Here is a 17403-nt window from a genome sequence, read left to right as displayed (position 1 = left end):
TATGTGACCATTGGTCTGAGTGGTTAGACTCCCGTCAAATGCGTGTATATGTGTGTGTATATATGTGTATGTATGTGTGTGTATACATATATATATTATACACACTACTGTTCAAAAGTTTTTAATGAAGATAACTTTAAACTAGTCCTAACTTTAAAGAAATACACTCTATACATTGCTAATGTTGTAAATGACTATTCTAGCTGCAAATGTCTGTTTTTTGGTGCAATATCTACATAGGTGTATAGAGGCTCATTTCCAGCAACTATCACTCCAGTGTTCTAATGGTACAATGTGTTTGCTCATTGGCTCAGAAGGCTAATTGATGATTAGAAAACCCCTTGTGCAATCATGTTCACACATCTGAAAACAGTCTAGCTCGTTACAGAAGCTACAAAACTGACCTTCCTTTGAGCAGATTGAGTTCTGGAGCATCACATTTGTGGGGACAATTAAACGCTCAAAATGGCCAGAAAAAGAGAACTTTCATCTGAAACTCGACAGTCTATTCTTGTTCTTAGAAATGAAGGCTATTCCATGCGAGAAATTAAAGATTTCCTACAACGCTGTGTACTACTCCCTTCAGAGGACAGCACAAACAGGCTCTAACCAGAGTAGAAAAAGAAGTGGGAGGCTGCGTTGCACAACTAAGCAAGAAGATAAGCACATTAGTCTCTAGTTTGAGAAACAGATAGGTCCCCAACTGGCATCTTCATTAAATAGTACCCGCAAAACACCAGTGTCAACATCTACAGTAAAGAGGCGGCTGCGGGATTTTGGGCTTCAGGGCAGAGTGGGAAAGAAAAAGCCATATCTGAAACGGGCCAATAAAAGAAAAAGATTAAGATGGGCAAAAGAACACAGACATTGGACAGAGGAAGACTGGGAAAAAAGTGTTGTGGACGGATGAATCCAAGTTTGAGGTGTTTGGATCACAAAGAAGAACGTTTGTGAGACGCAGAACAAATGAAAAGATACTGGAAGAATGCCTGACGCCATCTGTTAAGCATGGTGGAGGTAATGTGATGGTCTGGGGTTGCTTTGGTGCTGGTAAGGTGGGAGATTTGTACAGGGTAAAAGGGATTCTGAATAAGGAAGGCTATCACTCTGCAGCGCCATGCCATACCCAGTGGACAGCGCTTGATTGGAGCCAGTTTCATCCTACAACAGGACAATGACCCTAAACACACCTCCAAATTGTGCAAGAACTATTTACAGCAGAAGCAGCAGCTGGTATTCTATCATAGGTAATGGAGTGGCCAGCGCAGTCACCAGATCACCACCCCATTGAGCTGTTGTGGGAGCAGCTTGACCGTATGGTACGCCAGAAGTGCCCATCCAACCAATCCAACTTGTGGGAGCTGCTTCTAGAAGTGTGGGGTGCAATTTCTCCAGCTTACCTCAACAGATTAATAGCTAGAATGCCAAAGGTGTGCAATGCTGTAATTGCTGCAAATGGTGGATTCTTTGACGAAAGCAAAGTGTGATGTAAAAACAATGTTATTTCAAATACAAATCGTTATTTCTAACCTTGTCAATGTCTTGACTCTATTTTCTATTCATTTCACAACGTATTGTGGTGAATAAGTGTGACTTTTCATGGAAAACACAAAATTGTTTGGGTGACCCCAAACTTTTGAATGGTAGTGTATATGTGTGTGTGTGTGTGTAATATAATAATATATAAATTTTTAATAATTTTTTTTAATGGGTACTGTCACTTTAGAGGGGACCCGTCACCTATACTTCTCTCCCCAGATCAACGTGAAGTCACAAGATAACGCCGGAAGGCCAGGTTGCCTTGGAGACATTTCAGACCTTGGAAGTTTCATGCACGGCTCATGCACAGAACATATCCACTGCAACCTGATCTTCCAGCATGAGCTGCAACTGCACGCTGATCTGGGGAGAAAAGTATAGTGACAGGTCCCCTTCAAAGTGACAGTACCCATTTTAATTTAAAAAAAGTAAACTGTATATAAAAAAAACAGATACCCATATTAGCTGATGGATGCCACTGCATGGCACCTGTCACAGGCATCAAATTAATATTACATCATGAGCTTTGCAATAGCTTTTCATGCAAAATCTCTTTAACAGGGGCAGGTATATCCTATGGGTGACAGACACATTAAACATATTCCTAACGTTAAACGTATCCAATAATATATTGTTTACATTACCGTCAATGTCTGCAGCTTTTTCCATATCATATACTAAACCTATTGGAAAAATGTAAGTGTATGCAAGTGTGATCAGAGCCTAAAATGACCTAAGCATAAAGCTACGATGCCTCATGCATCCACACAATACTGCTCCTATGCGATTATTGGTAACCTCATTGAGAACGCTACTTATGTAAATGGATAAAACTGCAAACCTGATAAAACATGTCATGCTGGTTTGGATTTCAGCTTTTCTGTTTTATATACTCATCTGTCATTTTCTGTTCTTGTTCTCTTTTGTGGCCGTTATTTGCCAAATGATCCCTGGCACTCCTCGCAGTCACCTGCTGTCTAGGTTTCTCATTTGTGCTACTGTTAGACGCCTAAATGTTCTCATCTGGTTGCAGAAAGAGTTCCTGAAAATAATCCAGTTTGATGTGTTGTGCTTTTTTTCCCCTCTTCCATTTTTTTTGCTTATGTTGCTCTCCTTCTCTTTTTCTCCAGGCATCTGACTGCTGCCACATGCTCATCAAATATAATTGCTGCATCTGGGCTTTTTTTGTTTCCACTTTTTTAATAGTTGGTTGATGTGTGTCCCTTGGAGGGCTCGCTCAGGTACATATATTCTTCGAGCCCCTAAAGCAATGTCAACCGGTTGACGATGTCCTTGGTTTCTTGGGGACAGGTCTCATAGATTCTAGCGGTTAGATTATAATGATTCCGTAAAGCATGCTAAGCATTAGCTTATTATTGCTGTAGCATCAGATTTATATATAATTTTTACCATTTAGCGCTTGATCTAATACTGATTGCATTGCAATCCAAACTTGTGTTTAAAGTAATAAGTTATGTTGAACAGCTACATCATGTCAGGTAATGCCTTTAGGTTTATGCTAGGAAACCCAAAGGTGTCTGTCCCCTGGGTAGCTGTCAGTCGCGTAATGATTGGTACAAAGAACATGACTTCTCTTACAAATAATTGTGTGGATGTGTTTTCTTCTTGGTTTAAGGTAGTATTACAAAGTCCACCTTTAAGTAAAATACTACTTATTTTAACAGTGAAGCTGCAGCAGTTGACTTAGTGAGTTAAGGTTATCTTTACAGTACACTTTCTTGTTAAAAGTTTTGTATGATACAACCTCCCTCCAGCACAGTGCAATTTTACTATTCTCTCACATGGTTGTATTGAAAAGGGAAGAACAAGAAGGCAATGAAAAATCCATTGTATCCTAGAACTTGGCTCTATTCAGAGTTCAAGTGGTTAGGATCCAGTAACTACTGTTGCTAATGTACTGAAGCAAAGAAAAAAAAGTTAAGGGGATATTCCAAAGCTAAGTTATTTGTGATATTTGTTTATTACTTTTGTAATATAATTTTATAATATCACACAGCTAGCGATATCCATCTGTGTCAGGACCAGGGCTTCTGACTACACAGCCACTGATAGCAACAGACGAGCTGTGTCGCCCCTTTGGGGTCATTAATACATTAAAAGTTTGTGCTAGATTAGTGTGAACTTTTAAACTGTTAAGGAGCTACCAACATTTTAAGTAATAATGATTATGAGAGCTCCTAGATCCAGTCCACAGAACACCCTCCATTTATGGACGGAATTCTATGGAAGTGTGAATGAACCCTTTCTGCGAGTCGGCATCAATTGCTGTGATTAATTCAAAACTTGCGTTGTGTGAACATGACCTTAGTGTTATTCCAAGTGTTTTTAAGTGTTATAAGTATAACAGTATGGGTAGTAAGAATCTGCCCAAGGGTGTGTTGGGAATGATGGCAATTTTAGTTTTTCTAGAGGGCAACAGTTTAACACCTGTGACATTGGGGATAGCACTGGTAGATCTACCCTCTCGGAGACTACCTACAGGTGGAATTGATATATGTGTGATACTACCCACAGGGAGGAGTCTACCCCTCAAAAACAAACACACACAGAAACAGTGTATAAATATATTTTTTCTCCTATAAATAGTCAAATATTGGCCTTTGTTACTAGAAATATTTACTTTGTTACTAGAAATGCATCTTGGCAGCATAGTGGGGGATGCCCTGTTAGGGCCCTATAACACGTGACTATTATCGTGCAAATTATAATTATATCGTTAAAATTTATATGATTGTTTCATTTAAATGCAGGCAACGATCAAATGACCAACGAGAAATCGTGCATTTGGTTCTGATACCAATATTATCCTTAATCGTTCACAGTAATTACGCATTTATTCACTTATCGTTCAGTGTAATTTGTTCCTTCATTTGCTGGGATCAGATTGAGCAGACAATCGTAATATGTTGAACGATTAGACTGTAAGCCCTTGTGGGCATGGTCCTCTTTCCCCATGTACAAGTCTGCTATTTATCTTATTCAAGTAACATGTTTTTGATTTTGTATTATAGAACAAGTGAATGTTCATTTCATAGTTTTACATTAAATACTACACAATGCTGATGTGTGTCTTTTCTTGGCAGGGCCTTTGTACACGACAGTCGCAACAATCTACAGATGAGAGGCTTGGTGGTGCTGCTTATTTCTAAAGCAGCTGGGCCTAGTAAGGCAGCGGATGACAGTCTTCAGCATGATATGGTGAGCGGTATCTATGCAAGGTAAGAGATAGAGCTTTTTATACTATCTATGACTTAAAAATGTAACCATTATGGCTTGACTTTTGGTTTACCTTGTTTATTTTATGTTTTGCTGACACATATATATGTTTTACATGCACTCTAGGGGTGCTGTTATATTGACAGTCTGCTCAAGTCTTAACGCGACTCTGCACCAACAAACTGCTTGTACCTTCAGATAGCTGATTTTAATCCAAGATCTGTCCTGGGGTCTGTCCGGCAGGTGATGCAGTTATTGTCCTACAAACAACTTTTAAACTTGCAGCCCTGTGTCAAATTGGCGTGGCCTACAGTACCTATGCTCCTCCTCCGCGCTCTCTTCATCATAAACCAAAATGATGGAGAAAGAAAGGGTCCTTTTGCGCAGGCAGTTATTCACACACACTCTTTATTGGTCCTTACAAATAACGCGTTTTAAATTAATCAGACTTCTTCTTCAGATTAATAGGACAGACTAAAGAAGTCGTCTGATGACTTCTTTCTTTCTTCATCCTTTTGGCTATTTATCCCGGACCCTCGAGTAGTATGCGGTGTCATACTTCTGCTGCGGCTGGTTACTACGGATTTATGCTATTTAATGGTTGTTGTGGCTACACACAACCTACCTAGGTGAGCAGTCTCCTGGAATAATCCCTTTGTGGGATCTTGAAACTTTCTCCTATTTACCTGTCTGAACACTGAACATGTGCCGGATGGTTAAGGCACCTGTGACAAGTAAAAATCCTGCCAGTGGCATTCCTAACGATGAGGAGGGACAGAGGGGCATTGCAATCCTAGGACATGGGTACTCTAGGTCACGCTAATTTGGCACGGGGCTGGAAGTTTAAAAGTTGTTTTTTAGGACAATAACTGCATCACCTGCCGAACGGACCTCAGGACAGATCTTGGATTGAAAGCAGCTATCCAACGGTACAAGTGGTTTGGGGGGGGTCAGATTGTGGTACAGAATCTCTTTGAATCGTACCTGTTGTTAAATTATTTATTTATTTTTTTAAATCTACAAGGGTTGTGATCACAAGTAGTTTTGCAATATACTTACTTTATTTTTTTTATGTTTTATATGTTTGAATTAATGTCATATTAATGTAATACAAATAGCCAAGCTGTACTTCTTTTCTCAGTTTAAGAAAGAGACCAAACACAGGAAGTTCCAGTCCTTTGCGGGCTCACACAAGGAGAGACACCTGTGCAATTAACTTGCGCTAATTATACTATTCACTTTTGCTAATTATATTATCAACTACTAGGCAGCTTACTAGTCAGTATAATGTCACCATGTGGTTACAGAGCTTTTGGTGCTGTATGACCAGAGAGCTGACCATACCATGCGAGCACCCCTAGGATTCTCTGCTCACATTCTCTAAGTGTGGGTGTGCAGCAGCTGTACACATGAACAGTGAAGGGAGACACCAAGTGGCTCAATGTATAATGTCGATTTAAACATAGAAAGCTTTTTTTTTTTTTTTTTTTTTTTAAAGAGTATATTGCAAAACTGCTTGCGATCACAACCTTTTTTTGATTTCTTAAAAAGAACTTTCTTTAAAAGTTTTCTTGTGCGCATGGAAGAATCACACTAACACCTTGCAGGTTCAAAGCACAACCCATTCATTTAAAGATGACTAGTAGTATATGTATCTTCAGGGCAGGCGTTCTTCTACTGAGACTTTTGTTTCATTGGCTGAGGAACAAAATTTACAAGCTTTAAAGTGACTCTGTACCAACAATCTACATCTCCCAAACTGCTTGTATCGTCAGCTGCTTTTAATCCAAGATCTGTCCTGGGGTCCATTCAACAGGTGATGGAGTTATTGTCCTTAAAAACAACTTTTAAACTTTCAGCGGTGTCAAATTGACATGGCCTAGAGTACCTGTGCCCTAGGCCTGCACCGCCTCTCTGTTCCTCCTCCCTGCCCTCCTCACCATTAGGAATACCTCTGGGCTGGATTTCTTCTAATCATCACTTATCTAAACACCTGTGCAGTGTTTAGACAATGGATGATTAGGGGAATTCCTGCCCAGGGGCATTACTAATGATGAAGAGGGTGGGGAGGAGGGACGGAGAGGCGGTGCAGGCCTAGGGCACAGACACTCTAGGCCATGACAATTTGTACATAGGGCTGCAAGTTTTAGGACAATGACTGCATCACCTGACGAACGGACCCCAGGACAGATCTTGGATTAAAAGTGGCTATCGATGGTAGAAGAGATTTAGAAGGGGGCAGATTGTGGATACAGAGTCGCTTTAAAGTGTCACTGTCCTTACTAAAAAAACTTTTGACATGTCATAGTGACATGAGCGTATGACCACTCTCTACCTTTTTACTGGAACCACAACATTGTGGTGCCAAAAGGGGTTAAAAATATTTCCATTCAATTATTAATTATCAAATTATCAAAAGTGTTTTATCACAAATTACTGTAGTTACAAAATGCAAGACTTAATAAATGTATTTTAAATTACTTCATAATTTTGTTATATTGGTTTTATGAAGTTGCATATTCTTTTTTTTTTTTCTTGAAAACCTGTCTGCTTTAAATTTGATACTCAAGTTGGTAATATATACTTAGGCATTTTAGAAGGAAATGGAAAAGTCTTTGGGATTAAGTAGCAGAGACACATTTTCCTTTTGTGGATTGGACGGAACATTAGGTTACAAGTAAAATTTGTAAAGCCCATCAGAATAGCATCCAATAAAATTTGGCCTTTATGTGAAAGAACTATGTAGTGCTTGGCTTGACGATGTGCATTATTATTGTCTCATGGTAACCAAATGGATACCCATTAGTCAAACTCTAAGTACTAATAGTAAAGGTAAAGTGGAAATCTACTTCTATTAATATAAAATAAGCATATTATTGTTATTCAGTACTTAATCAGTCCTGTTGTGGATAAAAAAAAAATTAAAATTAAATGATGACATAATATTCCAAAGAAGTTGAGAATCTGTTTAAAAGAAAAAATAAGCTTATAAATGTTATGCTTATTAAATGTTATGTTGTTTATGCCCATTAAAATTCATGATATGTAACAACATAATTTGACAGATAGGATTATCTGTTCTTGCTCCCAAAGTTAAGTGTTCCTGTCCTTTATGACTTTCTAAATCTAAATTAATAGTAGATGTCATATAAAGCAAGTTTGGAATTTTTATTCATTATTTATTTTATTTTTTAGTTATCATGGGAAAACACTGCACTTCCTTTGTTTTACTGCATGATAATGAAAAAAATAAAATATGAATGTATATTGCCATATCATTGTCATGATCAAGTTAAGAGGTTTTTCCACAAGAAATATTGGTCCAGATTTATCAAGACCCTCACACTGACTTTTTTTTCCCCACAGCAACCAATCACAGCTCATGGTTTTATTTTACCAGAGCTTGTTAACCATTCCGGCCGCTGCACAGTTTGTTTTTTTTTTATATATATCAGAATTTTTTTTTTATAAAAAGCTATCAATATTTTTCTGCTACACCAATATGATATATATTTTTTTTTTAAATAATTTTTATTAGGCTTCACATATGTACACAAACACTAAAAATGAACATCCAGGGTTTGACTACAACCTCTTTCCTTCCCCTCTCCTATAGAAGGTAGGGCTTTAGTTCTTTTGCTCCCACAGTCCAAGGGGAGGCCAACAAAACTCCCAATAAAATCTACCCCCTCCCTCCCTTTTCCCCCTTTTTACAATCTTCCCCTCTAGCAGGGCAGACCTGGATCGGCATGGTACAACCCCCTCTTATTAGCTATCATAACTACTTACCCCATCCCTCCCCCCTTCTTCCCCCTTAAACCTCTCTCGATTACTCGAAGCACCACCCCAATCCGCATTAAAGCTATTATGTATTCCAAAGGTATCCCATTACTCCCCCACCCTCCACTACATATCTTTATCTACCGCCCCTGGGAGACATGTCCGTGGCAGAGGTGGCAGAGGGCGCGCGCCGGGCGACTCACTCCTTCAACTCTTACTCAACTCTTACTCACCGACTAGACCCCTTTTCCCTATTACACCCTCTAGTTATTGTCCTGGCCCATTTGGTCTCACACCCCCGCCTGGCTCCCCCTTCTCAGGAGGACCCCTTCAGAGATGCTACGACCCCCTGGACCTTTCAATTAATAAGGCTGATCCCCAGTCCTCCCCCAGGCACCAAGATAACCTTATATTAAGGTCACCCGTCCCCAACAGAGGCCACTGGCCAGCCTATGCTCTCATTGCCACATTATTATATTACTACTTAAACTTCTCTCTATGGGGTTTCACTTGGTCACATACTCTCTTTCCACACACGCTCAACCTCGCCCCCTCGCGCGCCCCCTCCCCTCCCCCCACCCCCGCACACCCCCTACCCTCTTAAACCTTAACCATGCGGAGAGGATTGGCGCCCCTTCCCTTTTACTCTCTCCCACAATTTAATCTCCCCTACTACCTACCTATCCAGGCCTGCCCTCCCTTACAAGTGCATACCGATTTACAGAAAGCTTAAGCCCTCCTCCACCTCTACCCTTTTCCTTCCTCTGTATTCCCTATTTATTACCACTTGCTCCACCCCTAATATTCCTTCTCCTTTTTACCCACACTATCCCCTATTTTTTCCCCCATATTTCCCTCCCCCCCCCCCCCCTCCCACAACATAACAAAAAAAAAAAAAAAAAGGAAACTGCCCCCCCTCCCCCCCCCCCCCCCCTTCCCCGGGCTTCTTCCTTCTACCAGTTTGACAACTTACTTTCGTATTCCTCTAATCTATTGGACTGTAGGGCTTTTACATAATCCATCAATTTTAGGCTCTTTATCTCCTTTTTCCAATCCTCCACTGACGGTGCACTCAGGGAAATCCATTTTTTTAGTACACAAAACCTAGCTGCAAACAATACTCTATTTACTATACTTTTTTGCACTCTAGTGATCTCTAACCCCCCCATATCCCCCAACAATGCAATTTTCGGACATACCTTCAATTCCAACCCTAATCTATCTTTAATTATACCAAATATTTCTCCCCAATACCTTGTAAGTTTAGGACATCTCCACATCAAGTGAATTAAATCCCCCTTATCCACTTTACATCTATCACACAAATCTGTATCCCGTGATTTCATTTTAAATAACTTATCTGGTGTATAGTGTAACCTTCTAATTATAAATATCTGTGACACTCTGTGGTTCATTCTCAGACTACACTCCTTTATATTACCCAGAGCACTTCCCCAGTCTATTTCGTTGTTCCCCAAATCTTCCCATTTATATTTAAACTTCTCCTCCAGTGACCCATTTACCGTGTTCATCAACATCTTATACAACTTCCCCACCGTGCCTTTACCCATTTTCATTGTCTTATCATTAAATAAAAAAAAATCCTCCACCACGAACCTATCTTTTTCTTTAGAGTCTCTCACCAAATATTTGAGCTGGAAATATCGTATGGCGTCCCCCTTACTCAATCCCCACTCCTCAGACAGGGCCTCAAATGACTTTAATTCTCCATCACTCTCAAATATATCGTTTATGTTTACAGCCCCCCGCTTTGCCCAAAATGGCCAGTCTGAGAATGTACCAAATTGGTCTAAGTTTTCATTGCACCACAGTGGAGTAAATTGGTTACTCTTATGTAGACCCAACAGCTTTTTACTATGAGACCACACCTTCCTATAAAGACCATTTAGGGGTTTGCTTTTCACCTCGACCCTCCCCGCTTCCAAAATTGCCATTGGATTTGGGCTACATATATCTAGCTGATCTTGCCACACTCCCCCAGAGTCATACTCTTTCCATTTCACTATATAGGCCAACTGCGCCGCCAGAAAGTGGATCTCAAAGTTCGGAAGGTTAAATCCCCCCTGCTCCCACTTTTTCGTCAACATTTCATACTTCACCCTTGGGATTTTCCCATTCCAGATTAGCTCATTGCATAAACCCCTTATTTCACCCAGGACCTTTTTCCCTAACCATACCGGGCTGTTGGCCAAGACATACAGAACCTGTGGCCGCTGCACAGTTAATTAACATTGATGCAGCCTTTACCTGATTCTGCAGCAACATGAATTCATGTGCACAGGATGGCAAGGGCGCAGAAGCAGTGCCAGTGCCTTCTGTGGCAGGCCCTGTCTGTCATCTGTTGGGACCGTAGCCCCTATGCCGACAGTTAACCCTATAGATACTGCGGTTGGTGCTACTGCAGCAAGTAGGGTTTATAGAAATCTCCCAATGTTCATCATCAGGGCTCTGCAAAGCAATTGCAGAGTCCCGATGGTAGCTAGGGAAACTAAGACCTCACTGAGGCCTCTGATTTCCTGGCTTTGGAAGCTGATCAGGCTCTGATCAGCTACACATCAGTGAAACACCGACAGGCATAATACACTGCAGTATAAATCGATTCTGCAGTGTATTATATTAGGCATCAGCAGATGGCACAGTCAATCTCCCTCCTCCCCTCTCCATAGGTTACCCAGGGCTCGACTGATGTAAAAGAGTTGAGATTTCCTGATAATGAGCAGTGAATGAAAGAGAGGAGGGGGGGGGGGCACCTGGGAAAAGGCTTTTTGAATACAGATAATGGCATATTTGCCTAATAAACCCAATTACAAAGTCTCTTAAAATCGCCTTTATTAAGTGCTTGAAACTCCTTGTTTACTGCCACACCTGCTACAGACTTTTGAAACTAATCAAATGGAAAAAACAAAATGGTGTTCAGGGCTAGTCTTTTACTTTATAACCATAGAAATGTGGACAAGCCCTTGGTGTGTATGCTTGCATACTTTTTCTTCTGTCCTTGGTTACAAAATGTAAAGAGGGGGCAATCTGCTTAGTTTGCAGAGGCCGTACCATTCCCTGTAGGAAGAAATGTAATATGTAAAATTAATATTTAGTTTAGATCTCACAAAGAGAGCAATTAAGGGCAAATGAAACAATGTGATCATTGCTCAGAAGTCCTTCTCTAATTATTGTCACGTAAAACACTCTCTGAAGCACCATAGTAGATCCTTGGTGGCCTAGACAGTTTACTGATTTTTATTACATACTGGATCATTTGCCCATTTAGTGCAACAAAATAGGAGTGTTGAATTTCCTCTGTACAAAACATATCAAGTATCTTGTAACTGAACATCTATACAAAAAGTACACCCAAAGCTGTTTTTTATGGCCTTTTAATGATGTGAAAGGTCACCCCTTTCAAAAAAACTTTTTATACATTTTTTAGGTACCTTGTTTACTACTAATAGCTACCGTGAGAGTCACTGCATTTTAGACGCTGAATATTGTAACATACACATCTGCATTATTATATCATGTTGCATCCCTTCCTCTTCTGTATATTGGATTCCAGAACCCCAAATATTATACTGGATTCTGGGAGGATGAATATCACATAAAAATACTTAAGTGTAGGTTCAACTTGAAAGTTATTTTCGTTTTATGAAATTAGCTCTAGAGGACCTAGGCCTTGGGCCGATAATGTATTTTTTTACATCTTGGCCCTTTATAATTGCGCCACACAGGTAAGAGTAAACTGTACCCTGTCTTCTCCTTTTGTCATCCACAATGGGACAAGACAGGGCTGTCCTCTTTCGCCTCTTCTCTTTGTCTTAGTGATGGAGCATTTGGTGATGGTCCTGAGACAAAACACCTCTATCCCTGGTTTAGTTTTTGGACAATCTTCCTATAGGGTGCCTTCACACGTACCGTATCACTGCGTCTTTAACGCTGCGTTTTTATTGCTGCGTGTTTGGTGCGATTTTACATGCGAGTTTTGATTTTAACATGATTTTCATGTGAAAATCAAAACTTGCATGTAAAAATCGCACCAAAAACGCAGCGTTAAATACTCAGCGATATGGTACGTGTGAAGGCACCCATAAATTCTCTTTATATTCAGATGACCTGCTATTATATATTACCTCCCCACGAAACTCCCTACCTGCCATATTAGCCAAATTTGAGGAATTCGGAGCTTTAAGCAATTATAAAGTAAACACAATAAATTTTTTCCCCATTGGTTCATACTATAGAAAAGGACCTATGTGCCGTGACGAGTTTATCGCTTTCCTGGTTCGGTATGATCACGGTGCTGAAAATGGATGTGTTGCCTAGACTCCTATATTTGATGCAGGCCTTTCCATCGCGCTCCCTAGAGTCTTCCTGAACAAATTGAGATCTTTAATGGTCCATTTTGTATGGAATCCTGGGGGCCTCACATCAAACATCAGATTTTGGCAAGAGCTAAAGATAAAGGAGGTACGGCTCTCCCAAATCTTATGTTCTATTATTATGTGGCAGTAGCCACACGAGTATTAGATCTATGCCATCACCGAACCACGAAGCGATGGGTTGCGTTCGAAACATCCTCATCCCCTGCACATCCCTCTGTTTTACCGTGGTTACCCTCAACGGATCGCCCCTCCGCTACATTGATCCCTTACGTGACTCTGGTGTTGCTACTGATATGGGATCAGATGTTTCAAAAACTGGGACTCTCGTCTCGGCCTGGACCAATGACCCCTTTGTTTAGCAACCTCCAGTTATCAATAGATCAGGACACACATTCTATTATGGGGATATCCTTACAAGACAGACCTCGTATCCACCAAGTAACCTCCGGTGCCCTCTTACAGCTGACCCCGCTCCTTTTCCGAGGGCATCTCAACTTTATGGCAGATTAGAACACTATTATAACTCGTTGCTTCCCAAAACACAACTTCATAGGGATCTCACATCATTTGAAATTCTTTGCACTCTTTCTTTACCGCCCACTCATACCATATCCTTGATCTACAGAACGCTTAGGAATTTAAAATTAGAACAATACTGTTTGCGTCATGTATACATGGACTGTTCCTGAATCAACTGATCCTGTTAGATGTAAGCTGGACTTTCCAAACGAGAAAGCTATGCAATCTAGACCCTTCATTACCGGCCTCTTATAATGAGGCCTAACAGTATGTGCCGTATCCGGAGGACTTCAGCTATATATACATAGAGTTACAACCAACAAGCTGACTGTGATATCCACATGTTTTACACCTGTGTATCAATTGTCTTTCTGAACAAATGTCTGTGTTCATGGCATCTCATTCATGTGTTATGCTGTGCAAAAAATTGTCTTAATAAATAAAAAGATTTAACATAAAAGTTATTTTCGTAACAACTTGCCAGGCAATCTCATGGAAATCCAGGAGGTGCAAAGCATTGTGGAGGAGGGAGTGATAGCTAAAAAAGAGTTAAATATAAAAAAGAAAGGAACTGTATTTTTAATCAATTTTTTATCATTATCTTTTTCTCTTTCAATATATATTTATGGAATCTTTGTAAAGAAATAAACAGTACACAATTATATTGAAATATTTTTTTCTCTATTTCTTTACAAAATAACTAAAAAATATTGAAAGAGAAAAAAAAATATTTGTAAAGAAACAAACTGTACACAATATAAACATCAGAGAAAATCAGTAATTTTTAAAGCATAGTTTCTGCAGTGTTATTAAATGAACACTGGAAGCCTCATACCTTGTGATAGGTTCCCTTTTAAGTGTTAAAACGGCAATATATTCAATTGTAATGTTACACACACTCATTTGAGATAATGTTTCAGGGAAACACTTGGCTGACTGGGCATCCATACATAGATTTGATGGTGTGTAAAGGAAACTGACACCACTTTGTAATTGAAATGTGTTACTCGTTTGCAATTTGTTTCAAAATATTCATTGCAAATCACATTTCACTCTGATGGCTATGCTTAACGTTAAGGTTGAGCAAGCAGGAAGAACATAAAGCGTTTGCATATTCTACCTTTTTAGAAGAATTGTTTGCATCTTTCCAAAGTATCTATAAGTAAACGATTGTTAGAGACAGACAAGTTGCTTTAATATTTCCCACTCTGAAAGGTTGGAGTTATGTTGCATGTGTTTAGAAATATACTTTTATTGCTGTAAAATTATGCAGAATCTTCCTTTCTGATATAGAAAATGGACTGTTTATACTATACATGGATATCCATGAAAAGTTCTTAAGGGGGGAATTAAACACTACTTGCAACAGAAACCTTTCTTGTAACTTGCATGCAACTTTCAATTGTTTCTTAGCCTAACCCTACTTTTTGATTTTCCTTGTTCTCAAAGGAGAAGTCCTGTGAAATAGAAAAAAAGTAGAAAGCAAGGGGGGTGCAGGAAAATAATAAAGTATTCTTACCCATCCCCGTGCCCCATAGCGCGTACCTCCCAGGTCCCATTGACAGCCACTGGCCACCTGCAGCTTTTCGTGCTGCAACATACCATACCCGGGTGATCGATTGCCTGCCCAGCCAATCAGGAAGCTGCTTAATTTAGCATTTAGGAAACTAATAATAAAAAGAAATAATTGCAAAGGTGTCCATTGTCTCTAACTTTAATATTTAGGGGGTATGGAAAAAGGGTGTTAAATTTGCAAAGGTGCACTGAAAATATTGCACAACTTTACCTATCTGTACTTCCTAACTAGAGATGAGTACTGGAGTATGCTCGAGTCAGATTGTTCAGCATTTGAATACTGGTGGCTGAAGAAGTTGGATACAGCCCTAGGGAGACCTGGAAAAACATGGATACAGCATTTAGCTGCTCGAGTGGTGCTCATCTCTAATCCTAAGGGTATGTTGAGGAATAGGCAAGGAAATGAAATTCCTTTCCTATTCATTTCTGGTGGAATAGGAGCAGAATTCGAGCGGAATGCAAGCAGAATTCAAGCCCCATTAATTTCTATAGGATTCCTCTAGCGGAATCCGCCCAAAGAATTGACATGAATTCTTCAGGCGGAAAGCGGATCTGAGTCGGAATTTTTGGCACAGAAATTCCATGGTGTGAACAACAGTGCGGAAATCATATGAAAATCAATGGGACAATGCTAAGTTCATATTTTACGGGCAGAATTTGAAGTGCCTGTCTGCTCTGCTCTCAATTGCTAAGCAGCAGTCGGTACATGCCTGGGCCACCGCTTATAAGACATTGCAGCCAGTAATTTATTGATGATGGAGTCTGAAAGGTTTTTAAATAAGTCATTTCAATAGGACATTTCTTTTTTCTAGACTCTTCCGTTAAAAGCATTTAAAGGAGATGGGTTATCACACAAAGGGGGTCTTTGGTTCTTCTGGTAAAATAATTACAACATAGGAGACAAAGATCTTTATTGCCGCTGCTGACTTCTGCACAATTTTCCTTTTAAATTCTAAATTCTCTTTAATTAGCCTTAATTACATGTTTTACATTTTGCTGGTGAAACTGAATAAAAAAAAAAAAAAAGATCAAGTAAAAGATATTACTCTTTACATGGTTATCTAATCAGGAAACTCTCTATTCACATGCCCTACATGTTCCTTATGCCATTCACATGAAAAGAACAGATTTTCAGTCACGGATATTTCTGGAATATTTCTGCCACTATACTCTTAGGGCATATAGATGACAGAGGGAAGTTGAGCCATTAAAAGGTCATCAGACTCTCAAAACAGATATTTTGATTTTCAACCCTTTCACAGCCAAGGATATATATCGTGCATTGTCATGGCCAGATTTTAAGGGTTAGAGATTAGATCCTGGTATTAAAGCCCAAATGCTTAACATTCAAATGATAGCCTTCAGATTATTGTAGGTGCAATATTCCGGGCGCAGCACTTGTTTGATGTTGAGAAACATTTTACTACAGGAGGGATTTTCTAAAAAAGGGGGTTAATACAGGGGGATTACCTACACGGGAAATACAATTTACTAGGGGGGCTAACTACTAGAGGGGACAGCTACATAGGAAATACTGGGTGGGCTAACAACTGTGGGGGCTCCCTACATGGATGCACAGAGAGGGGCCAACTACTATATGGAGGCACATAGTGGCCTAACTATAATATGAATACACAGAGAAGACCATCTTTACTATATAGAGAAACAGACAGTTCCTATAAAATATTGGGACACAGCTTACTATGGGACCAATGCCTACGGGTGGTGGGGTTACTACAGCAGCATTACCTACATGGGGAATACAATCTACTGGGAGCTAACTACATGGAGGATACTACTAGACGTACGATTTAGTCATTTTCCAAGCATATATGAGTTTGAACTTGAACTAAAAATAAAAGTGTAGCAAATCATGCTTTTAGGAAAAGGAACCAATGTACAAACATGATGTGAAGCTTCCCTTACATATCTCATAACCCACTTCAGCCTCAAAAAGGTTTAACAAAAAGGCTTATACCTGGGCGCTGAAGTGCCCTAGAAAGATGATTATATATCCAGAATCCTGATTAGAAGCCTTATATAGCAATGGGCTTATTTTAACCGATGCTGCTGAGGGGTGTGCTTTTAAGATTTTTGGTTTCTAGTTTAGTCATAATAATAGAAATTGTGGAACTCTCAGCTATCATGGGCTCATTGACTTTATATTTAGATAATGGTATTTCTGGGTTGTCATATGGAAATCTAATCATTTGCTGCAGTATTTGGGCATCTGACCATGACTGGCATGTGTAGGTACATTTAGCGTTTACATGCCCACACGCATGACAAAGATTTTGAAATGCCTATTGCTGCCTTATTGCTATTTCATGATATACATACGTCTTTCCTAAATATACAT

At 39.7% G+C, this 17403-nt stretch overlaps 1 protein-coding gene across 1 annotated transcript in view; it reads left to right on the top strand.

Moving 5' to 3' along the window:
* Nucleotides 1-17403, top strand: part of PDSS2 (decaprenyl diphosphate synthase subunit 2) — a 129809-nt gene that overhangs the window by 39384 nt on the left and 73022 nt on the right. The window contains exon 3 of the mRNA XM_069973615.1: nt 4644-4778. Within this exon, the coding sequence (XP_069829716.1) occupies nt 4644-4778 (135 nt within the window). The remainder of the gene's footprint in view (nt 1-4643; nt 4779-17403) is intronic.

The sequence above is a fragment of the Dendropsophus ebraccatus genome, chromosome 6 (assembly GCF_027789765.1).
Source record: "Dendropsophus ebraccatus isolate aDenEbr1 chromosome 6, aDenEbr1.pat, whole genome shotgun sequence".
NCBI classification, from domain to species: domain Eukaryota; kingdom Metazoa; phylum Chordata; class Amphibia; order Anura; family Hylidae; genus Dendropsophus; species Dendropsophus ebraccatus.
The sequence above is the reverse complement of the archived record's forward strand: the minus strand, read 5'-3'. Positions and strand labels throughout refer to the sequence as shown.